This window comes from Alosa pseudoharengus, unplaced genomic scaffold (genome assembly GCF_046254945.1).
Source record: "Alosa pseudoharengus isolate Yale_2024_CS ecotype anadromous, Long Island Sound unplaced genomic scaffold, YU_APseudo_1.1 YU_APseudo_1.1_scf_19, whole genome shotgun sequence".
Classification (NCBI taxonomy): Eukaryota; Metazoa; Chordata; class Actinopteri; order Clupeiformes; family Clupeidae; genus Alosa; species Alosa pseudoharengus.
This window is the reverse complement of record NW_027468657.1, coordinates 37,017,897-37,043,521: the sequence shown is the minus strand read 5'-3', so window position 1 is coordinate 37,043,521 and position 25,625 is coordinate 37,017,897. Positions and strand designations below refer to the sequence as shown.

Genomic DNA, 25,625 nt, shown 5'->3' with positions numbered 1-25,625 from the left:
TTTGTCTGTGCCACATATTGTCGGAAACAAACTATGACTTTTGTGGAGATCTCGTGGAGTGCTAATGGATCTAATTAGCATATGAATAGCAGCAAAACCGCGCCTGGCTTGAATTTCCTTACTCAGTATTGGAAAGGAAATTTGCCAGGAACATGTTTATTCAAAGAAAGAGCTTTATTAGCACAGACACACAACTAGGTATAGGTTACAAAGTGAGATCTGCCCTCACAACAAATGGGAAGCTCATGAGAAGCCCAAAATCACAGCACTGTGAAGTGGCTGTTTGTCGCCTCGGAGCAGTAGGTATCTTAACTGGCGGCATTCTGTCTGAATTCGGTCCGTTTTGAAGACGTCTGTGGTGCGTTGCCCTGTAGTCTACTTCGGAGTCTCACTTCCAGCAGCTGAAGAACAATCAATAAAGACAATCAGTACTGCGCGATGCACTGTGTAGGCTATGGAAACAACACATCTAATGCATGAAAAATAGTCACCATAAACGAATCTTAACCTACCCTCTTTCTTCTCGATCGACTCTAAGCTGAACTCTTCACAGCTTCCGCTTGCGATGCAAGGTCTGGTTGTTTGTACCTGAAGCTCCTGCGTAGCCTACTGTCTCGTAATAGGTCTTACAGGCAGATGGAAAACAATTAAATGAGTGGTATGAATAAAAAAAAACGTAAGTCACAGTAAAATTAAACAAGGAAGGAGAACAGTAAAAGTTACTTACATGCAATGCCGTCATGACTTGCAGACATAGCTCCGAGCAAATAGGAGGTCACGGCCTCATTACGAGTCGAGGTTAGTCTGTGAAAACAAAAAAGTACAGTTAAGATCGGTATCTATTAACATATCTATTTCCTTATAGCGTACAGCAGAATGAAAGCATATTCTTTAAATCTTACCCTTGCTCCGGTTCGTAGCGCCTACAATTTGTCTTCGAGAGAACCCTGGTAGGTAGGCTACGGCTGAAGGCTACCATGGCTCTGATTTCCCGACGGCTGATGTCCCTTCTCCTGGCCCGGCCTAACCGCTCATCTGGCACTAGATGATCCAAGCCTTTCTGTTTGAATTTCCCGGCAAGCTGTACACTAACTGTTTACCCTGTAAACAACCAGTCAGTGTACTGGCGGAAGGACGGGCGGGTCTTCCACTGCTCACCAGAGAATTTTTTTAAAATGTACATATTTGCCTCTGAAATTCTCATTGTGTTTGTGTGAAGAGGAAATCTGAATCTAAACTTTTTACATTATTGGAGCTTGCAGGGAACAGACATGTCTTAAGTCGGGCATGTTTTAAGTCGGGTTACATTATTGGAGCTTGCAGGGAACAGACATGTATATACCCAGCATCATTTCTGCCTGTTGAGCGTATTACTGGGAGTTGTGTGTGTGGTAGATGTCTAGGCCACTGCTTCTTCTTCGCCGCCGGGAGGGTCCGCAGGAGATCGAGCAGAATGGAGAGCACGGCCAAATTGTTGAGTGCATGTGGCAGCAACCATTTTCAGTGACCCAGCTGGTACGCGGACAGGAGACCGTCCATTCAATTTAACACATCCTAGTAAGCCCGATTCGGACAAACAGTCCAATTTGTGACACTCTGACAAAGCATCCTCCCAAACTTCGCTTGTTTGTACAGAAGAAGACTGAAACAATGCTGAGCCATGCTGATGAAAGAGCTCCTCATAGCAACCACTTATCACATTCATGCCTAAGAGGCCAGGCACCTTGGCTTTGTTCGCTTGACTAACTGGGTGAGGGGGGTCGCGGACAACCAGGACACCCCTACGTGGGAGGGCCTTTCCCAGAACTGCAATGTCTAGCTCTAGATACCCCAGATATGGAATCTCTAGGCCATTAGCTGCCCTTAGTTGAAGCCAACTGCACTCTTGCAACTGTTTGTCACCCCAAGACTGAAAGTGTTGTTTAAAGAAACTCTCTGATATAGTGGTTACCACTGACCCAGTATCAAGTAAGCAGGGAACTCTGACACCCCCCATCCCAACCTGTACCACAGGACAAGTCCCAATGAGTTTTAAGTGCTTTGAATTTACAACTGAGCCGTTGAAATCCCCTTCTGACGGCCGGCTCACTACACCAGAGGGGAATAGTTTCCCTGTTGCTCGGAACCCTCAGCAGCTACACCCGTTTCCACCCCCTGGACAGCCACCCTTCCCCGCACATTAGACCCAGAGTTTCTAGGCAGTTCTACACGACAAAAACAGGCAATATGCCCTGGCTGGTCACAACGTAAACATATTGGTTTACCATCTGGTTGAAAACGATATGGCCTACGAGGGGGTCCACTAGGGTCCCGACTCAGCATGGTGGGTGAGTGGGAGGAGGCCAATTGTTGTAAAATAGCATCTAATTGCGTTTGCTGTCTCCGTAAACACTCCTTCAACTATGACAATTCATCACTAGGTTTCATAGTAACTGCATGGCTGTCAGCTCGACACTCACCCACCACCTGAGCTTGAAAGTCACAGGAGTAAGCACGAGCCCTTGGAGCACCAACCCGTTTCCCATCTTCCACCCAACGAATGGCTTCACTGCGTATTGTAAGAAAAGAACACTCAGGGTTAAGCCTAACCAACTTCTTAAGTTCTCGTCTTAGCAGCCCATCACGCACATGTTCAATGAATTGATCCCGAACCAGAGCATCCGGATTCGGGACACCTCTGGGGTTGCTACGTTTTATAGACTCCATCAATGACAATAAGGCATGATAGAATTCCCAAATTGATTCCCCCTCTAACTGCTTACGGTGAAAAAATTGCTTCTGGAGAGAGATAAAAGATTGGGAACACCCATAAATGTCAACCAAAATCTGCAATACTCTGTCCGGGTCAACTCGATCTGTAGATGGGCGGAACCGAATTTCATTTTTTGCTTCACCATCCAACAAATCATACAGGAATAAGGCTTGCTCTGCACGAGACATATGTCGTACTTCTAAGGACCTATGTGCCTCTTCCACCCACTCCTCTACAGACAAAGGGTCCAGAAAATCGGGGACATTTTCTCTCTCTAGGCAAGTAGACATAACGTTCAGACCTATCAGGTGCTATTGGGGCCGGAGGAGTACCAGACCCCTGTTCCCCTTCAGAGCTAGCCCGTAACCTCTCATTGTCAGCCTGCAGCTTTTGAATGCGCTCATTTAGCAGTCTAAGCTGTTCTTCGGTGTCCATGACTCTGAAAGTACAAACACAAATTGCCCACCTCAAGATAAAGAACACAAATGAGAGTTTAGAAATAGTAGGGATTTAGAAGGGAACAGTTCAGTTTGGTACAGATGAGCAGGTTTACTTCTTTGTCGTAAGCTGACTCCAATGTCATGTGGCTTTCGTCGAATGGGGGTAACCACTGTTTTTCCCAATGTATTCCCACAAAACAAAAAGAAAAAAAAACGACATGCACCGGCAAAACTATGAACTCTGAAAATCAGTGACAGCTGTAACCACTCAGTCCTGCCTGACTACGCCAAATGTGGCCTGTAGCATAATGTTCTAAACAGTGACTACGCCACTCCCGGTTAGAAGGGTGGGAGAGCCCTATACCATACACCTAGGTCAATTCCCCAGCAAGTTCACTAAGAGAATAAACTGATCAGGATACAGCTGTCATGTATTCAAATTCTTATTTATTTCACAAAGTTGTTTTTATACACAAGGAAGACAATGGGCTATAAATCGCCACCAGTAAGGGTAATCGTAGGCAATGTGCAAAAGGCAATCTCAATATTGTGCAAAATGTCAGTAAGTAGTATCACAGATATTGTGCAAAATGGCATGAAGTAATAAATATGGCAGATATTATTATGCAAACACTAGTAAATAGGAACCTTAAATATAGTCACTGAAATAAGTTACTATTAAAGGATTATAAATGACATCCAACAGTCAGACAGTACACTGTGCAAATTTGCAATAGTCCAGGACTTCAGCTCAATACAACCAGTACTCAACAGCTAGTACTGAGGCTCAGAGATGTAGTGATGGTACCAACCAATAAGACACACCACACAGCAAAGATGTTTCACAGCAAACACTAAACAAAATCAAACAAAACACCTAATGTAGGCTACAAATGAAAATAAATGCAGCTGCCACTTTAAGACAAGATAACTTATATTCAGAGTGCCCAAGATACACAGCACACAAGGGTGAGAATAACTGGGGTTGGCTATACACACACACACACACACCTTATTTAACCTGTGTACTAACATCAAAGACTGAAAGATATTGCACTTAGCCCATATAGCCACTGATAATTGCACAGATATAATTGCACAAACCCGTTGAATATTAACACAACTAATGCAAATCACTAGACACACATTAGAGATCACCTTAGATATTGCACTAACCCAATACGTCTCTTCAGTTTGCGACAGCACACACTAGGCCTAGTCAGATATTGCACATAGCCCACTAAATTCACGATAAAGAACAATAAAATCAACATGGGAAAAACAGTGGTGCCCCCCTCTATCGTAGCAACACCAATGAGGACCACGGCCGCGGCAAGCCACCGTGTATTAATATAGACTCGAAACTCGTCTCGTTGCGTGTACAGCATTACAGCTGGGCTCACACCACCAGCGAGGCTGCTTGACTTAACAATCCAGTATGAAGATAAAGACTTAAACGCACATCCGATACAATCCACAAACATTCCAGTATGGAGGCAAAGTAGGCCACGCTTGCCAACGACACAGGTGCACTCGGATGAACAATAGGCTCGGCGTCTCGTGCCAGGTGATTTACAGATGACGTTTTAAGGCCTAAGTGAGACCTCATTAACCTAACCACGTTCCCACTGGGCCCTAATGCCTGACCGTGAATGTGCGCAGACAGAAAGGGGGAGGCGGAAATTATCTAATGTATCAGAAAAAGCGTACAAAGTGCTGCCATGGGCTACATGTGGTTAACACATCCACTGTGCATTTCAGCAAAACTAAAGAAAAGGTCAGTCATGCCACTATGCAGAGTTGTTGAGCTCTAAGAGACTGTGATGTTTGCATGGAATGCACCTTTTACCTTTGTGGCAAAGCCTGATTAAAACTAATTGTTGAAATAAATAGTTTTGTGTATCTTTTTTACATAACATTGGCCATTGCTAATGACACAGTAAATAATCTACTTTCATTAAATAAATAAATTCAAGCTCAAATTTAAGAGTTAGGCTATACTGAGCCTGACCTATACCAGAGCTTTTCTTAAAATGAAGTTAATACCTTTTAGAAAAATGTCACCTGGGGAACTTCCCCTGCTACCCTAATTTGCATTTGTATAGCTCACAGCATTTTCATTTACATGTTAAAGCCTCCCCTAGAATTAGGAGGAGGGGGGTCATGGGGGGACGACTGCCAAGCAAGGCCCACATCAATTTCCGACAATTCACGGCAGTTTTTGGTGTTGCCTGCTAATTGCCTTGTGCAGTCGTATACCTGAACTTCCATGACAATCTACAGTGGCGCATACTGACAAAAATCCCACTTTTCATGCAGTGCTTCCTACAATGACAAGGCAACCCACTAGACTACTCTCTAGTTTTATTCTTCAAATTCTTGCATTTCAACAAAGGTGTAAGGAAGAGCATAGTTTAGGCTACAAAGGCTAAAAGTAAAGTAAAGTAGCCTAACTGATGTTTTGCTTGCATAAAGGGATAGTTATTAAGTATAAACTGCTGACAATGTAGATTGTTGCAATGTGGTTATCACAGAACAAAGACCTTGTATTCATACTATTCTTTCTATTCTACACTCTGTTATTTAAAAAAAAAGTAAATTATTGTATATGAAGAGCCTTTCATTAGGAACCTAGATAGTTAGGCGTATTCAAATACATAATGCCCCACCTTGATTAGAACCTTGTTATGGGAGAACATTTTTAACCTACATTGTGTTAAAAATGACCATCGGCCGATATACCGTTTATCAGTTTTTGAAAAACTCAAATATTGAAATCAGTATCAGCCTTCAAAATCCAATATCGGTCAGGCTCTATAGCTATGGGCTGAACCATTTTTTCAAGATAGAGAAGTCACTTTATTTTATCTTCCATTTTCAAATTCATATTCATGTTTATTAATGTTAGCATTAAAGCTGCAGTTGGCAAGATTTTTTTGATTATATTCACTGAAACCGACACTATGCTCCGACAGAACAACATAAATCAGCCGGTTTTAGGCAAAAAAACGCACTTCTACCTCCACCTATTATTTGTTTTGCAAAAATCCACAGCTCCAGGTTCTGCTGGTCGAATCAGAGCAGGGCTGTGTGAGATCTGACTGTCAATCACAGTCTGGTGCAGTCTGGTGCGCACTGACGAGCACAAACTCGATGAGAGGGTGACCGGTGGTAGTGGGGGAGGGGCAGTAATTCAAAATGTTGGCTAAGTCCCCTCAATCTGTAAGACTTGCCAACTGCACCTTTAATGTTAACATATTATAATTTAACCGATACTTTCATATTCGAAACTGAAGGGGGGATTAGGAGTGGTAAGACATTGTTTTGGGGTGGCAGTTACAGTTGTATCTTTTATAGCTATGACTGTTTTCCTTTAGCTTGGGGATTACGTCTCAGTGTTGTGGATAGTCATCTGCTTCATGGTGTGGCATCTATGTAAGTTACACAATAACATGTCAGTTATAGTATGTTTTTACAATGTTTTCAATTTAAGATTTATTAGTATTAAGAAACACACAATAATTAGGCAGTCTTTGGCAGAGCTTACATACTGTACTGGAGTCTCCTCCCCTGAGAACAGGCAAGCAACAGATACTGTAGATTTAGAATCTTTTACTGCAAAGATGCAATATAAATAAAAAAACATATTTAAAATCGTATTCTAATATTAATCTTATTTCATTGTACAAATTCTTTTGAAAAGCAATTGATAGTTGTCACTGTCAGTCAGAATAATAGATGATGGCCCTGAGGTTCCCCCCTATAACATTTCAGACAGCAACCAAGTGACCTGGCAATAAGAAAGAGAGCACATGTGTTTTCAGACTGACTGATGGATATGTGTATATTTCAAGACAAAAATCAGGGGAAATACTGAAAATGATCCTAAATTAGTACCTTGGAGTGAGTCAGACTTTCTTTTTGTGAGATCTCCCATCTTGTTTCTCTCCTCTTGTGTGTCATAAGAACTGTGCAGCATTACAGAATGAAACACAAACATTATGATCTTCAAAACGCACAATTCACTTTTGCAGTGTCACAGAATTCTTCAAATGTAAGCATATATAAGATGGTACAACATTGCCCAATACAGTATAGGTGCATATAACAAAATTTGAATATAGGGGAAAAGTTCTTTTTTAATTTAGTTCAAAAAGTGATTATTTCATATATTGTATATTCATTATATATAATGTGAGATATTAGGGTCTATTAATCCTTTCCTGCCCGTGCCGAACATTCCAGGGGGCAGCTGTGGCCTACTGGTTAGCGCTTCGGACTTGTAACCGGAGGGTTGCCGGTTCGAACCCCGACCAGTAGGAACAGCTGAAGTGCCCTTGAGCAAGTAACCTAACCCCTCACTGCTCCCCGAGCGCCGCTGTAGCAGGCAACTCACTGCATCGGAATTAGTGTGTGCTTCATCTCACTGTGTGTTCACTGTGTGCTGAGCGTGTTTCACTAATTCACGGATTGGGATAAATGTAGAGACCAAATTTCCCTCACGGGATCAAAAGAATATACTTATACTTATACATTCCATTTCTGGTGCTGGATGACCTCCTCACACAAAAAAAAACGTATTTCTTGAGTATAATACATACTATCAATTAGATGTATATATCAGATTGTAATCAGAAAGATCAGTTCGATATAGTAATGAACAGCCTAGAAAATCCTCTCCAAATGTATATCCAAATTTGTAAAAATTTTATTTCATTCACCTAAAAATGAATTTTCATCTTATTTCTCTACAAGATAGAGAAAAATATAGTGTATGACATATTCAGCAAGTTGTGGTTTATTTAACAAAAACTGAATTGGAATATCCTTCACCTTTCAAAAGTTATGATACATTTAGTGATCAGTGTAAAAAAAATGCAGGAAACAGGATTTAGAATGTTGACAGAATTCACATTCTCTTTCTCACCAACAACATAAATGTATGCATAAAAACTAAAAATGAAGTCAGACTCAATGATTTAGATTTATTTGCTCTATAAGAATAAACCATTTATTTGTATGTAGACATAAAATAATAGAGACATAAAATACATTTGATTGAACAGATACAACTTCCTTATATAAATCAGTATAATATGTACAACTATAACTATATACATATATGAAATATATTATTATTTATGAAAAGCTAGGAATACAATCAACTTCAACATCACTCAAAAATCAATGTGTTTTAAACATTTGAAAGTGCATTACAAAGTAGATCAAGCCTGTGGAGAATACACACAAACTCACACATACACACAAACTCACACACACACAAACTCTCACACACACACACACACACACACAAACTCACACACACACAGTCACACAAATAGAGGACGGTAGGGAAGGGTGGGGTGGGGAACCTGAAGGTTGAACACAGAAGAGTGACTTATTACAAAACGCAACCCCTTCTGCAGAATGCCAAATCTGATAGCAATTTTGTTTACCAATAAAACAAATTCGCCTACAGTTACACTCCAGGGCCATACAAGCTACTTTAGTGTTTTTATTTAAAGGAGAAATTCGGTGTGATATTGACCTAAAGTGTGTTGAAACATGATACCGAGTGTGAACGTATGTCTCATAGCTCATCTCGGCTTGTCCCCTGCACTCTGAAATCTGGCGCTAGTTAGCCGATGCTACCAACAGGTTTTCAAAAGGGGTGCCTCAGGCATCGGCCTAGCCATGCAAAAAAAACACTGTTTTACACCATTTACGAGGCTCAAAGTAGCTCCACACTTCATTGGTAGACTTCTGAGGGCCCTGACATTTAAAACGAGACATTGAGAACTTTGAAAAAGCACTGGTTTACAAGACGATTTATACAGACAGTACCTTCAGGAAGTTTACCGTTCGCCGCCATCTTGAATCAATGAAAATGACGATAAGTCGAGCGACGAGTACGAATGAACAGGTATGATAAGGGATCAGATTACAAAAATAATTCCGTGGAAATGCATGGATTCCAGTTGCTTCCACTTGCTGCCAAACTTGAAACAATAAGAGACTACTGACAATGTCCACAAAGTGGAAAAAAGAGTTTTCCACCACTTCTGCAATTTTGGAGTACACAATATGCCACAATTTGGTCAAAATTGTGTGGTGGAAAATTGGACAGGCAGGTTACTGCACGTGTCCAATACAGTGCAAGTGTCCTTCCACTGTACTGCCTATTCACACCAAGAACGATAACTATAACCATAACGATAAAAGCGTTCACACTGAACAACGATAAACAAAGTCTCTCCTTAAAGCAACACCAAAGAGTTTTTTATACCTTAAAATAATGTTTCCAAAATCGTTTCAGTGGTTCATCAACTCGTAACAGGGTGAACGGCAATTCTGCATTCGCTTCGCGGCCCCATAACCGCACTATGTAAGTTTGCCAGATCGGGTAGCGGATCTGTAGTTCGATGGAATGAGTCATAAGAAACTACAAATTTGACTTGCATCTGATGTCGCAATACATCGTACTTTTATAAGTCATGCAAAATATTCTACCTTGTCTGTGGACATCGTTATTTGCAAAGCCGGTGCTGGATAAACAAATAGCGTGCGTGCAACAGAGGTAAAGTTCTTTGGTGTTGCTTTAATTTGTTAATGAATGTGACGGTTAAAATTCGATGGGTTCTGATTGGCTATTAGCTTTTTATCATTCTGAAAGTGATCCCCAACGATATCGTTCTTCATGTCGTTATCATTATAGTTTATGTGTGAACGTTGTCATTCGTATTAACGAGAACGATATTTATTTATAGTTATCGTTATCGTTCTTGGTGTGAATGGGCCTTTAGACATTACCCTCTTTTCTATGCCACCTCATCTCCTCATGACATTATTTTTGAGGTGGTCCGTCAAATAATGCAGTTTCCTAAGACGATATTGATTGATTTCTGTAGCTAGATCTACTACATGCAGAACAGCCAACAGAGCCTTAAAACGATTACGACATAAACAATTTGGTCCATGATCCCTGCAGAGACTTGGTACCCCAGTAATAATGGGTACAGTATTATGGAGGGAAGTGAACCCAATGTGAATGATCAATCCCAGAAACCTGTGAAACTCATCTGGGGTCTCTTCACACAGCTCCCACCCCCTCTAGATGGTAAAACCAAATGTCTGAGACAATAACGTAAGTAAAAAACAATATAAAAGGTCACACAGTGTTTTAGTGGCAGTCTGCACCACCCTACGCACCCTCTTCCTTCATCCCCTCGTGGTCTTCAGCATTGTGAGTGCAGTCAGCTACCTCTTCCTCTTCAGGCTTGCAAGAAGGTCTGTGTAGGTCTTGTCATCCTCCATCTAAAATGACAGCAAAATCATACAAATGTAATACCTTTAGTAAAAAATAAAATCACAAAACTACAGATGCGTGCATGTATGCACCTGAGGCAGCCTAAACTATTGAAGCATTCTGAGTAACTCAAAATATTTAGAAGTATGAAAAGTAATTTTATTACACAAGGGTTTAGCTACACTAAATCTGATTGCCTGGCTGGCATCAAGATTACATTTCACCTAGTACCGTATTTTCCAGACTATAAGTCGCACTTTTTTCATAGTTTGGCTGGTCCTGCAACTTATAGTCAGGTGCGACTTATATATGAAAAAATATATAATTGTACATGTTTTAAAATGTTAATTCATATTAACTGACATGAACCCTACATGAAACATTACTGTCTACAGCCGCGAGAGAGCGCTCTCAAATGCACAAGTTCTGTACACTTTCAGTCAGAGATTAGTGCTTGCACTATGCCTGAAACACATACCTAAATCCTCAAGTTATGGCTGGGATTCTATTTATAGCTGGGCCTCAGATTCGGACAAATAAAGGCCAGTAATAATTTTGTTTCCATTTAACTCATAAAAGAGCTCTTCTTAATATTTTATATTGTTGGATGGTTTAATATTGTTGCCAATGAAAAGTCATTGTCCTACACCATGAGTCTCCAACACGTCTCTCTCAAGCTACCAGTCGCTTGCCGCCCCCTTCTGAGCTTGCCAGAGGCTAAAGCAGTAACCTACATTTAAACACAATTGTTACACAAACGTTATTAGTAAGTATAAGTATAAGTACTCTTTTGATCCCGTGAGGGAAATTTGGTCCCTGCATTTATCCCAGTCCGTGAATTAGTGAAACACACTCAGCACACAGTGAAGTGAAGCACACACTAATCCCAACGCAGTCAGCTGCCTGCTACAGCGGCGCTCGGGGAGCAGTGAGGGGTTAGGTGCCTTGCTCTAGGGCATTTCAGCCGTTCCTACTGGTCGGGGTTCGAACCGGCAACCCTCCGGTTACAAGCCCAAAGCGCTAACCAGTAGGCCACGGCTGCCCTATCAGACAGCACTGTAAAATGTGTACGGGAATTTCTCGCATTATGATGGCTAGAGTTGCGGGACTTTTATTATTATGCGCAATACCTAATAACTTATGTGCAATACCCGCAATCCCGCGCTGAAATTTAGGCCCTGGTTTTAAATGCGCATCTTTTTCTCTCTCGTGAGCATATAATCTGCTGCCGGCTTGTCTCTCCACATTGCCCATAATGCTTGATTGCATTGCATTCTCCACATTTTTAGCTACATTTTCATGTACCACATCAGCATTTTTGTTCAGTGAATCTTTTGTAAATTGCTTTACAATTACCGTCGGGTATATAGGCCTATCACCTGGCTTCAATTTCAATTTAACTGTACTTATAGAGCGCCAAAACATTATACATGTCTCATGGCGCTTTACAGAGTGTTAGACAATCAGAGAAAAGAAAAGAAAAGAAAAGAAAAGAAAAGAAAATAAGGCCCATGGGTAACAGGGGCGAGGAAAAACTCCCTAGAATTGGAGATACATATAGAAAGAATCCTCGAGCAGATCCACGACTCAAGGGCCTGACTCATCTGCCTAGGGTCAGTTACAGAACAGTAAGGTCTGTGTACATGACAAATGCATAAGTTAGTCAGGTGTAGAGAATAGAACATGGTGTTTAAAGCCACCTGAGGTGAATGTTACAAGAGGTGGGATGGTTACATATCCGGTATGATAATGCATTAATTCTAATTTAGTGTCAAAGTTCAAATAGTCCAGCGTAGGAAATGGAATTGTCTAGGGTATTAGGAGTTGTCATAGGGCAAGTAGTGGGTCGCTAGGCAGTACGGGCCAGGAATCCGGGCAGAGTTGTCATAGGGCAGGTGGTGGGTCGCTAGGCTGTACGGGCCAGGAATCCAGGTAGGGAGACAGTAATAGGCGATGATAGGGCAGTCGTAGGGATGGGACTTCAGGTGAGATGAGTGGGATGAGGGCCAAACACACGGATGGCTGATGATTGGTGATGGTGTACCTCACAAGTGAGGTAAGGGGGAAGAAAGAGAGATGTATAGTGGGTTAGTATTACTAAAAATCAAAATGGTTAATATCATTAAGTAAATCAATGGTGCTCTATATTGTTACAGTATACCATAGTTAGAATAGGCAAGAGAGGGAGAGTTGAGAGAGAGAGAGAGAAGGGCTTGCCTCAGCTTCGGTCACGTCCTTTTAAAACCTCATCTTTGTCTTTCTCTCGTGAGCATTTAATCTGCTGCCAGCTTGTGACTCCACATTGCCCAAAATGCTTGATTGCATTGTATTCTCCACATTTTAGCTACATTAGCCACATTTGTACCACATGGCATTTTCTTTCATTGAATATTTTGCTTTACAATTAGCTTCTATAAGTATAGTATAAGTATAAGTATATATACTCTTTTGATCCCGTGAGAGAAATTTGGTATTTATCCCAATCCGTGAATTAGTGAAACACACTCAGCACACAGTGAATAGACAGTGAGGTGAAGCACACACTCATCCCAGCGCAGTGAGCTGCCTGCAACAACAGCGGCCCTCGGGGAGCAGTGAGGGGTTAGGTGCCTTGCTCAAGGGCACTTCAGCCATGCCTACCGGTCGGGGTTCGAACCGGTTACAAGTCCGAAGTGCTAACCAGTAGGCTAACCAGTAGCCCTCCTCTTGGCTGCCTTCACTCCTTCGTCTTCATTAACATTAATCGTTTTGGCCTCAATAGTCCAGTTACATAGTCTGTTTTTGGTTTTGGATTTTGTGGAATACATTTCTAAGTAAATGCGACTTATAGTCCGGTGAGACTTATGTTTTTTTACCTGTTTATGATGCATTTTTTGACTGATGCGACTTAATACTCCGGAACGACTTTAAGGTCCGGAAAATACGGTAACTAACTGCTGAAATGCTATATTGACATTTCTGACAGAATATGTGATTTCACTTCATGTTTTCTATAACTACATATTGAAAGGAGTAGAATAGCTATCGTCTACTTCAAGTCATGCCATCTTAGAAAATCACTGATGTTTGTGTCATTTACACAGAGGTTAGCAAGCTAAAATAGTTCACTACAAACTGCCTAGCGAGGTAACAACCTGAGGAAAGGCAATAAGTTAATTACATTTCTGACAGAATCTGTGATTTCACATCATGTTTTCCATAACTACATATTGAGAGGAGTAAAAATATTGATCAACTTGTTTTCATGTCAGAGAATGTAACTTATAAACGCGGCGCCAATGGATTTATTCAGCTTTGGTATGCTATACATGACTTGCCAATATAATGCTAACCTAACAAGCACATTGGTACTAGAAAACAAACTTACCTACAGGTTATATACTAAGGGCAGTTCCAGCGTTATGGATGTGACAATTGGACTCATATTGGTAAACAAAATGCCTTAGAGTGGGGGCAAAATTAGTATCAGTGAATTAATTTGCATAACTTTTAATGTAACCTCTGTCCTCTGAATACTGAGAAATCCTCAAATTTCATATAATCAATTTCATCCTAAGAATACAAGGCATTTTATCAGCGTTATGGATGTGACATGAAATGGACACACTTTTGTGAGAGATTACAGGTTTTCTACAAACTCTGTGAATTTTGAAGGAAACTGCCGAAACTATGATATATGTAGCATGAAGGAGACTTGAATGAACACAAAAAGTGTGTTTTTGAAACTATGCGTCATTTTCGTAATGCATTATGTAGGAAAAACTGGCGTTATGGATGTGACGGTTTCACGTTATGGATGTGACGTGTCTGAACCAGTCCGACAAACTACATAAAACACATGATAAAGGAGTGAATTTTGATATGAAACAATTGAAATAGTAATCATGAAAAACTAGCGATGAAATTATTGCTTCCTCAGTGCCCACTAAGATCCACAGGAAGAATCAGGACAACAAGTCATTTAAAATATAAAAAATATATATTTTTTTTTTTTTTACCGTCAATTTTGGTCAGTGATTCCCGGGTTACTGAAACACCAGGGAACATGAAACTTGGTGGCCACTCCCCTAAATAACTAGCCCTACCTGAACCTTTGCACCCAAGATGACAAAATATTTATGGTATGTTAGTCTCAAGAGCCCACATCAACCTAACCCATACCCACTCATTTGTGATTTGCACACATAAAGTACATGCACGCGCACGTGCACACATGCACATGCACACACACACACACACACACACACACACACACACACACGCACGCACGCACGCACAGTCGCACACATACAGACAGGCAAGCACACACACACATAAACACATACAGACAGACAAGCACACACACACACACACACACACACACACACACACACACATGCACAAACACCCACCCACATGAATGCAGACACATAAACACACACACACAGGCACGCATACGCATGTGTGCATGGAAACACACACATGCACACACACACATAAACACACAAACACAGCCACGCATACGCACATGCACACACACAGACAGACACACACACAGAAACACACACACACACACACTCTTATAAACAAAAGCAAACTCACATATTCACACACTCATTTACATGCACATGAGTTGCAGGAGTAGGAGATGGAGACAAATTGACAAGCGTGATTTATTTTTGCAAAGAGAATATGCAGGACTGAGAGGCGGTCCTATTTTGTACCGCTATGCGGTACATCTAGTTTATTGCTGCCGTTACTAATGTTACTCTGTGGGTATTAGCTACAGAGGACCTGACACTTCAAATGCTGGCATATCGCGTCACATTTAAAATTAAACTGTGTTAAGCAGACGTGAGCGGCAGGCCGAACACATCTGCAACAGAAGGAGGTTGCTATGTTAACTCCAGCTGCAAAGTCAGCCATCTTCACCAGCTAACACGATAATCCAGTTACTGTACAACAACAGTATGACAGTTACAGGAAGATAATCGCTCAGATTTTCGTTATTAGGCCACTTGAAAATAGGCTATGGCTAGGCTAATCACTGGAGGTATTTTAATATTATGTTTGTTTTGCTAATAGTTAGGCAAGGCCTCCTTGTGGTTTTGATCAACCTAATAATCTTTAAAATGTCAATTGTAGGCCTAAACACTAAGGTGAAATGCGTTGAAACTGACATGCCACTAGAACAGACGTTTTATCGGCTTTGAGGTATAACAAAGTCTCCAGTCTTGTAAATTCACATTATGTAACATCTATAACGTCACATCCATAACGCACCATTAAAGGTTTTAAAAGTAAGAAAAGGGGCACAATTTGGTCATCACACTTTACATTTATATAAATCAGCTTTGCACAGACACTATGGACATTGTCGCATCAACGCTGTATGTGTAGCATAAACTTTTCCTATAAAACGTTATGGATGTGACATGGCCATGGAACTTGCTGACTTAAAAACAAAAGCCTTACAAATGTAAGGAGTTGTGCTCTTAAATGCAAGCTGAGCATAGACATTACTCTACCATTCCCTTGTCAATCTGGAATTTGTCAAATGACACAATTTGTTTGAACCTTGGGTCCATTAATCCACTTTTTAAATATGTATAATATTACCATGTGAAAAATGTTGTTTTTGTATGGTTGCACACCATATTTATGATGTAAAAACAGTGTAATTCTCCATCAAATTCAATCAGATCAGTTACAAACAATAAAATATAGACCTAAAGGAAGATTTTAACAACAGTTCTATTTGCGTATGCACAACTTTTTTTTTCCATGTTAAGGATGACCTTTGCATGGAATTGCCCCTAACAAGTTTTTAAATTGTCAAATGAAAATAACTGACATCAAAAGTAAACAAGTATATTGCAAGCAGTTCAGAGTAATGCAGCTAGCTAAAGTTTACATGACGATGCACTAGCCCCCGCTATGCCATAATGTTGACGCTGATGAGAAAGAAATATTATTGTAATATAGAAATATTATTGAAATATTTCTGTACTGTCAAATAACATGATTTTAGGACTACAAATTAAGATAAACCAAAACTAGAACCGATGTAAAAACATATATTACCTCAGTTTATCCAGCTGTGGGGTTTCCAGTCGAGGTAAAACTTCAATGAAGTGCAGGTGGCATCCGGCTACGTCAAATGTACCGACTGAAGTGACACTGTTTTTTCATGACTCATCTAGATGTATGTAACATTTCACACCATAAACCCCTTAACCAATCATATCAAATTGAAGCTTATGTTGTCAGCATTACGGGGAAGATTTCAGAAATAGAATCAGTCATTGGACAGCTGAGATATTAGATGATTGGTCATTGTTACAATTTTAATGAAATTAGTAACCCTCCTGTAATTCCCCTGTAACCCTTAACCCCTTTGATGATAAAAAAAACATTCCCTTTGGTGTTCACACTACACACTGATGATGGCTTAGGCCGAAACGCATCTGTGTGGACATGGTCTACATAAATAAGCAATGAGAGAAAGCTTGAGAGTGCGGTTTTATTTCTTTAATTTTACACTTTCTTTATAACTCGCACCTGAAATTGTCCCTTGTCTGGAAGTTGAGCGCATCTGTTCTCACTATGACTTCCTACTGTTTCCATGGAGTAAATTCAACTTTCAAAATGAGAAAAACAGTTTTCATCGGATGGCCACACATCGCTTCTGACTGCTGGTAACTGGCTACGATGTTAACTGGCTGGATGGCTGACTTTGCCTCTGGAGTTAACATAACCACCCCCTTCTGTTGCAGATGTGTTTAGCCTGTGGTTCAGTCTCTGATACCCCATCACAGATTCGTCTGTTTAACTCCAGTTCTAATTGAAATGTTTGTGATCCACTTTGTTGTTTAATAAAGGTTTACAACACAATGTGGTGTAAATGTGGAAGTGTCAGATTGTCTGTAGTAGCTTACATGCACTGGACCATGAATATGCCACCATATGCCACATGGAAATCGAATCTCCACTAAATTAAGTATATATATATATATATATATATATAAGTATACATTACTAAATTAAAGGACAAAATGAACCTAGGGGTTATAAACACACTTGTACGAGTTTGACCGTTCGCTGGGATTTATTTTCATGCTAGTCGAATGTGACCAGTTTTATTGCAAACCGCTAATTAGCGTTTAACGCTAGCCTTCGGGGCACACGTCCAGTAGAAAGAAATCGCTATTTCTATACCACTAACAAGGCTCAAAATAGCACCACACTTACACAGTAGCATAATGAGGGTCTCTACATGTGAACCGAAGCATTGAGTGTACAGGCAGTTTATTAAAAAAAAACACATTTTGAACACTTTGTACACTTTGAACAAAATGTAATACTGCCGCATTATGTAATAAACTGCTTGAAGGCAGTATGTAATACATTTTATGTGATAAGTTATTACAGTGCATGAAAATGCACTGTACTGTTCTTCCTAGGCAACAACAACTTCTTATTATTATTACAGTGCATGAAAATGCACTGTACTGTTCTTCCTAGGCAACTTCTTATTATTATTATTCCGCTTACCACTTTTTCTAGACGCAATTTCTCTTGAACAGTTTAACTTAGAAACTTCATTCAAACTTTGTAACGTAGGTCTTCAAACAGATCGGGTTGCTATATCTTTTCAACTTTGAAACTTTTATACTTTTTAAACTATTAAAGAAAAACTTTTTAAAAATCCCCATAGACTTAACATTGCCGATTATCATAATACGGCCATTAAGCAATTAGAATCCTATGGCAGGTGTTCAGGCCATCTGCAGCCTCAGGCTTTAAGCATACAATCTGGGTCAATTAAGACTACACATCCTATTCAACTGTTTCCTCTGCCCAAAACTGTTTCAAAATAAAAGTCCTCACTACAATAATCCACTGTTAAACAATGTAACCCATTAAACTACTGAACGTTTTACATTCAACTTTTAAACGGTCTACTTTTAAACCATCATTAAACTATCTATCTATTAAACTAGCTGTCTATCAACAACTTTTAAACTATCTACATTCACTAGCTGTCTATCAACAACTTTTAACTTGTCATCAACTATGTCAACACTTTTCATCAACTATGACTCCTACCCACTGTAACTAGTTAGCATGGTTAGCAAAGTTAGCATGTTAGCATTGTTAATATTTTTAACAAAACTGCTAAAAATGATTAGCTAGGTTAGCTAAGTCACATGGTTAGCATAGTTAGCATTCTAACATGTTAGCATGCTGGTTAGCATTTTTAGCATAACTTCTAAAAATGATTAGCTAGGTTAGCTAAGTAACATGGTTAACATATTTAGCATGTTAGCATGCTAATTAGCATAGTTAGCATGCTAACATTCTAGCTAACATTTTTAGCAAAACTGCTAAAAATGATTAGCTAAGTTAGCTAAGTAACATGGTTAGCATAGTTAACATGCTAGTTAGCATTTTTAGCAAAACTGCTAGAAATGATTAGCTAGGTTAGCTAAGTAACATGGTTAACATAGTTAGCATGCTAACATGTTAGTTAGCATAACTGCTAAAAATTATTAGCTAAGTAACATGGTTAACATAGTTAGCATGCTAACATTGTTAGCATAGTTAGAACGTTTAACAAAACTACTAGAAAATGTTAGTTAAGTTAGCTAAGTAGCATGGTTAGCATGTTAGCATTGCTAGCACTACTATAAAACATTAGCTAAGTAGCATGGTTAGCAGAATTAAAAATCTTAGCATAACTGCTAGCAAACATTAGAGCCGTTCCAACTTTCAGTTATCATCAAATATCTACCTATACACAGCCATTAAACTATTTGAATATCAACATTCATTAAACTGCTAGAAAACATTAGCTAAGGGACTGTACGATATTTAGTGGGGGGGGAGGGCCGGTCGCCAGACGATCGGGTTAAAAATGTTCTGCCTGGCCCTCCCCCCTGGTCAAATTTTTTTTTCCAGGGGCCTCCCCCCGGCTCAAAAAAATTCTCCTAGGCCCTCCCCCCTACGTGAATCAAATAAAACTGGTCGAAAAATGACGTTTACAAGTTAAAACGGCCAGCAAATGTCATAAGCACACATACACACACACGGGGCTACAAACCAGTGTTGCGCGGGTTTGGTCACAAGCGGCCCGCGGTCGCCCGATATTTTAATAAACCCGACCGCAACTCGGACCGCGAATATTAATTAGGACAAAATTATACCCGACCCGCGATCCGACCCGCTTATTTACAAAATGTGTGCTTTTGGTTATAGCCTGCATGCAGTAGTCCATTTCTGTAAAACAAACTAATTTATTTGTGAAGCTTTATGCAGTAGAACTACACGCAGGCATGCAGGACATAATGTTTGCGCAGGAGAGAGAATGATAATAAGAGCGCAAGCACGCACGCAACCACCAAGGATTAGAACACTAGGATAAGATTTGGCCATGGACATACTTCTTTCGAAAATAGAAATGGGGAGGCAGGTAGGCAAGAGAGATACATTGCTGGTCAAAACGTTAGCGTAAGAACTGGTTTAAAATGCTGAATGAAGCACAAAGCTTTAGGCTACTAAAGCACATCCACTGTTTAAAGTTACAAACACAACGAACTAAGGTAACTTTTATGCATGCGCGAACCTATACAGTCTGTGCCATAAGATTTATTCCTGCAGGCTGCCCGTTTCGGCTGTCATACTTTTAAATGGCTTCGCAAGAAGTATAGGCCTACATAGACCATAACTTGTACTACTGTCATCTTCTTTAAGAACTTTTCCCAATATTTCCCATAGCCTATATCGCTTTTCCTGAAGGGGTGTCTTTATTATTTTAACTCGCGTCTTCAGCTTCTTTACTGTTGACTTACTGTATTGATGCTTTACTGTATTGATGCTAGCCTTCTCGTGATATTTTAAGTAGGCCTATTTGTAGAAAATATATATTTAATTAATTTTAAATGACCCGAATATCATTAAAATATTTGGTTTATGACTCATAACCGCGGGTGACCTGCAAGCTTACGAGGGGAGTTGTGGGAGATTCAGGTAGGGTTGCGACTTTTTGGACTCGCCCACTCTGTCAAAGAGACGTGAATCATGTTTTGGCCTACAAACCTTTTAAAATATCGAAAACGGATCATTGATCAGGGGAAAAAAATATCATGGATCAGGAAAAAATAATTTTCCTCGGCCCTCCCCCCAGGCCAAAAAATTTCTCCTGGGCCTTCCCCTAAGGCTTAAAAAATTCTCTTAGGCCCTCCCCCCCCTGACGACCGGCCCTCCCCCCCCGGTAAATATCGTACAGTCCCTAAGTAGCATGGTTAACAGGTTAGCATTGCTAGCACTGCTATAAAACATTAGCTAAGTAGCATGGTTAGCATAGTTAAAATTCTTAGCATAACTGCTAGCAAACATTAGAGCCATTCCAACTTTCAGTTATCGTCAAATATCTACCTATACACAGCCATTAAACTATTTGAATATCAACATTCATTGAACTTACAGTCTGTCAACAACTTTTAAACTACTTACCTTCAACTTTTAAACGGTCTACTTTTAAAGGAACACGCCACCCAATGTCAGTAGTAATATATGTTCTTACCTTAACTTTCACGAGTTGAGTCATACCTCTCCCGTGTCCGTACGTGCACTCAAACGCTCTGGTGCGCGGCTGGACTGTGTTAGCATGTTGCTATGCTAGCGGGCTTTGACGGCAACTAAGCGTAGAAGTAATCAAAAACATCCACGTTTTACCGACTTAAATACAGTTGCACGAGTAGTTGATAGAAATGCTACGGCCACGCAACATGAAACGTGGCGATTTTCCAAGCGAATAAACCGGAGAACTACAATGTGTGGCGCAATAGCACTTGGGAGTACTTCGACCTAGCGTAGTAGTATTGTTAACACCTAATTGTAGATCCTATCCACCAAAGAGTTTAGAATCCATGCTGGATCGACCCTCAGCCTCTCCCTCCCCTCTGAGCGAGAGAGAGGCACACACACTAGAGATGCGCTGATGGGCTATTATTTCAACCATAACTGCATAGCAAAACTTATCATCCATCAGCCATCCATCAACACCAAAGTTTTTTGACCAATCTTCGAAACGGCACCCGCCCACCATCCGCTGGTTGTTTTAATGTAGGCTATATGGGTGATGCAGCGCTGCTGACGTGAGGCTAGAAAGCCCTTGCCTGTTCTAGGAAGACTGATCCAATGCAGCAAATATATTAAAAGGCTAAAGTCGTACATTGGCTATGTTGTAGCCTATCCCCAGAATATCAGCAGCAAACTCAGTCTCTGTCTCGCAAAACAGTCTCCAAATAAAACGCACATCGGCCTGTTGCCTATACTGCCAGCTTGTGACAATATATCGTCCAAAATGCTTGATTGCATTGCATTCTCCACAATTTTAGCTACATTTTCATGTACCACATCAGCATTTTTGTTCAGTGAATCTTTTGTAAATTGCTTTAAAATGAATTGCGCTGTCTGTCTGAAAAAGACGCGCTCGTGCAGTCAAAATGAATGGGAGTCTTCAGAACAGGCTTTCAGTCACCCTGACATAACAGTGTGTAAAGTAGCCTATAATGTGAATGACTTGTTATTTTATCAAGGATTTCTTTCTTTTTGCAAAAAATAAAGTACAATAGGCATTAATTAGTAGGCCAGGAGCATGTTAAAATTATGTGGCAAATTGCGTTTTTTATTACAATGATAAAATTGTAAAAGGACGTGACCGAAGCTGAGGCAAGCCAGGCAATAGGCCCGACGGTAATTGTAAAGCAATTTACAAAAGATTCACTGAACAAAAATGCTGATGTGGTACATGAAAATGTAGCTAAAAATGTGGAGAATGCAATGCAATCAAGCATTTTGGACAATATATTTTCACAAGCTGGCAGAAAAGGCAACAGGCCGATGTGCGTTTTATTTGGAGACTGTTTTGCGAGACAGAGACTGAGTTTGCTGCTGATATTCTGGGGATAGGCTACAACATAGCCAATGTACGACTTTAGCCTTTTAATATATTTGCTGCATTGGATCAGTCTTCCTAGAACAGGCAAGGGCTTTCTAGCCTCACGTCAGCAGCGCTGCATCACCCATATAGCCTACATTAAAACAACCAGCGGATGGTGGGCGGGTGCCGTTTCGAAAATTGGTCAAAAAACTTTGGTGTTGATGGATGGCTGATGGATGATAAGTTTTGCTATGCAGTTATGGTTGAAATAATAGCCCATCAGCGCATCTCTAGTGTGTGTGCCTCTCTCTCGCTCAGAGGGGAGGGAGAGGCTGAGGGTCGATCCAGCATGGATTCTAAACTCTGTGGTGGATAGGATCTACAATTAGGTGTTAACAATACTACTACGCTAGGTCGAAGTACTCCCAAGTGCTATTGCGCCACACATTGTAGTTCTCCGGTTTATTCGCTTGGAAAATCGCCACGTTTCACGTTGCGTGGCCGTAGCATTTCTATCAACTACTCGTGCAACTGTATTTAAGTCGGTAAAACGTGGATGTTTTTGATTACTTCTACGCTTAGTTGCCGTCAAAGCTAGCATAGCAACATGCTAACACAGTCCAGCCGCGCACCAGAGCGTTTGAGTGCACGTACGGACACGGGAGAGGTATGACTCAACTCGTGAAAGTTAAGGTAAGAACATATATTACTACTGACATTGGGTGGCGTGTTCCTTTAAACTATTAAACTATCTACTGTCTATCAACAATTTTTAAACTATCTACATTGTTAGAATTTTTAACAAAACTGCTAAAAATGATTAGCTAGGTTAGCTAAGTCACATGGTTAGCATAGTTAGCATGCTAGTTAAAATTTTTAGCAAAACTGCTAAAAATGATTAGCTAGGTTAGCTAAGTAACATGTTTAGCATAGTTAGCATGTTAACATGCTAGTTAGCATAACTGATAAAAATGATTAGCTAAGTTAGCTAAGTAACATGGTTAATATAGTTAGCATGCTAACATTGCTAGCATAGTTAGCATGTTTAACAAAACTGCTAGAAAATGTTAGTTAAGTTAGCTAAGTAAAATGGTTAGCATGTTAGCATTGCTAATACTGATATAAAACGTTAGCTAAGTAGCATGGTTAGCATTGCTGGCACTACTATAAAACATTAGCTAAGTAGCATGGTTAGCATAGTTAAAAATCTTAGCATAACTGCTAGCAAACATTAGAGCCATTCCAACTTTCAGTTATCGTCAAATATCTACCTATACACAGCCATTAAACTATTTGAATATCAACATTCATTCAACTTCCAGTCTGTCAACAACTTTTAAACTATTTACCTTCAACTTTTAAACGGTCTACTTTTAAACTACCATTAAACTATCTATTAAACTAGCTGTCTATCAACAACTTTTAAACTATCTACTGTCTATCAACAACTATCTACATTCAGCTTTTAAACAGTCTACTTTTAAACTATCAACTTTTATTAAGCTATGCAACCACCATGTCTATCCTAGCATCACCGTAGTAACCATCTCTGTATTATCTGTTTTAACTATACATGTATTTTACATCACAACTTTAGCATTTTCATGCACTGGTAATTCCTTGGAATTGCATTTCTAGTTCCGCTTACCACTTTTTCCGTACGCTATTTCTCTTGAACAGTTTAACTTAGAAACTTCATTTAAACGTTGTAACGTAGGTATTCAAACGGACGAAGCTGCTATGTCTTTTCAACTTTTCAACTTTTATACTTTTTAAACTATTAAAGAAAAACTTTTTAAAAATCCCCATAGACTTAACATTGCCGATTGTGACATCATAATACGGCCGTTAAGCAATTAGAATCCTATGGCAGGTGTTCAGGCCACCTGCAGCCTCAGGCTTTAAGCATACAATCTGGGTCAATTAAGACTACACATCCTATTCAACTGTTTCCTCTGCCCAAAACTGTTTCAAAATAAAAGTCCTCACTACAATATTTCACTGTTAAACAATTTAACCCTTTAAACTACTGAACTTTTTAACTGTTCAGCCATTGTAACTGTTACTTGTCATCAACTGACTCTTACCCACTGTAGCTAGTTAGCATGGTTAGCATAGTTGGCATGATAGCATTGCTAACATTGTTAGCATTTTTAACAAAACTGCTAAAAATGATTAGCTAGGTTAGCCAAGTAACATGGTTAACATAGTTAGCATGCTAGTTAGAATAGTTAGCATACCTACTAAAAATGATTAGCTAAGTTAGCTAAGTCACATGGTTAGCATACTCAACATGTTAGCATGCTAGTTAGCATACCTACCATAACTACTAAAAATGAAAACATTAGCTAAGTTAACTAAGTTAAGTAACTTGGTTAACATTATTATCTTTGATAACATAGTTAGCATAACTGCTAGCAAACATTAGAGCCATTCCAACTGTCAGTTATCGTCAATTATCTACCTAAATAATTTAACCATTTAAATTATCCACCTATTTAACCGTTCAATCATTCCAACTATATTAAACCTTATCTACCAAGCAAATCATTTAACTATATAAACTATCCACCTATTTAACTGTTCAGTCATTCCAACTATATTAAACCTCATCTACCTAGCAACCAATATAGTTTGTTTTTACTCTGTATGATATTTTACATCATATTTTTTGCATTTTCATGCACTGTATTTCCTTCAGGAAATGCTTTTCTAGTTACATATTGCGGTTGTTATTACAAAATGCGGGTGTTGCGTTTTTTTAAATCAAAATGTAACAATATGGTGCATTATGTAATAACCAACCGAAAGTTATGCTGTTTTTATCAATGAAGACATCACTTTCGGTTTGTTATTACATAATGCACCATATTGTTACATTTTGATAAAAAAAATCGCAACAGCCGCATTTTTTAATAACAACTGCAATATGTAATAACTTATTACTGCAGCACAATTTATTACATATTGGGTTCAGGCAGTTTATTACATAAAAAGTGCAGTAGAAGAGGGGTTTAGTAGATTAAGTGGCAAGGGCTGCATAAGAAAGGTGGGGGAGGATTGGGATTGGGGGGGGGGGGGGGGGGCACCAACAAGGAGCACCAAAGAGCAATTTAATGTGGTTATTTTTTATGGAAATGTCTATTTAATTTTAAATTCTATTTTTGAAATTATATTATATTATTTTGTTCAAACAACCTC

At 39.7% G+C, this 25,625-nt stretch overlaps 1 protein-coding gene across 8 annotated transcripts in view; it reads right to left on the bottom strand.

Annotated features, from left to right (window-relative positions):
- Positions 1-155: 155 nt before the first annotated feature.
- LOC143132839 (beta-2-glycoprotein 1-like) overlaps positions 156-25,625 on the bottom strand; it is an 81,789-nt gene continuing 56,319 nt past the window's right edge. For 3 of the 8 annotated variants that reach the window (XM_076292661.1, XM_076292657.1, XM_076292655.1), the window contains 4 exons: positions 7,090-7,160; positions 728-6,982; positions 513-625; positions 156-401 (listed from right to left, as the gene is read on the bottom strand). In XM_076292661.1, the coding sequence (XP_076148776.1) occupies positions 6,963-6,982; positions 7,090-7,160 (91 nt within the window). In that variant the 3' untranslated portion in view covers positions 156-401; positions 513-625; positions 728-6,962. Of the gene's footprint in view, positions 402-512; positions 626-727; positions 6,983-7,089; positions 7,161-8,321; positions 8,565-10,401; positions 10,507-16,561; positions 16,677-25,625 lie in introns of those variants that run through there. The other 5 variants (XM_076292663.1, XM_076292658.1, XM_076292656.1 and 2 more) reach the window with 4 other exon arrangements.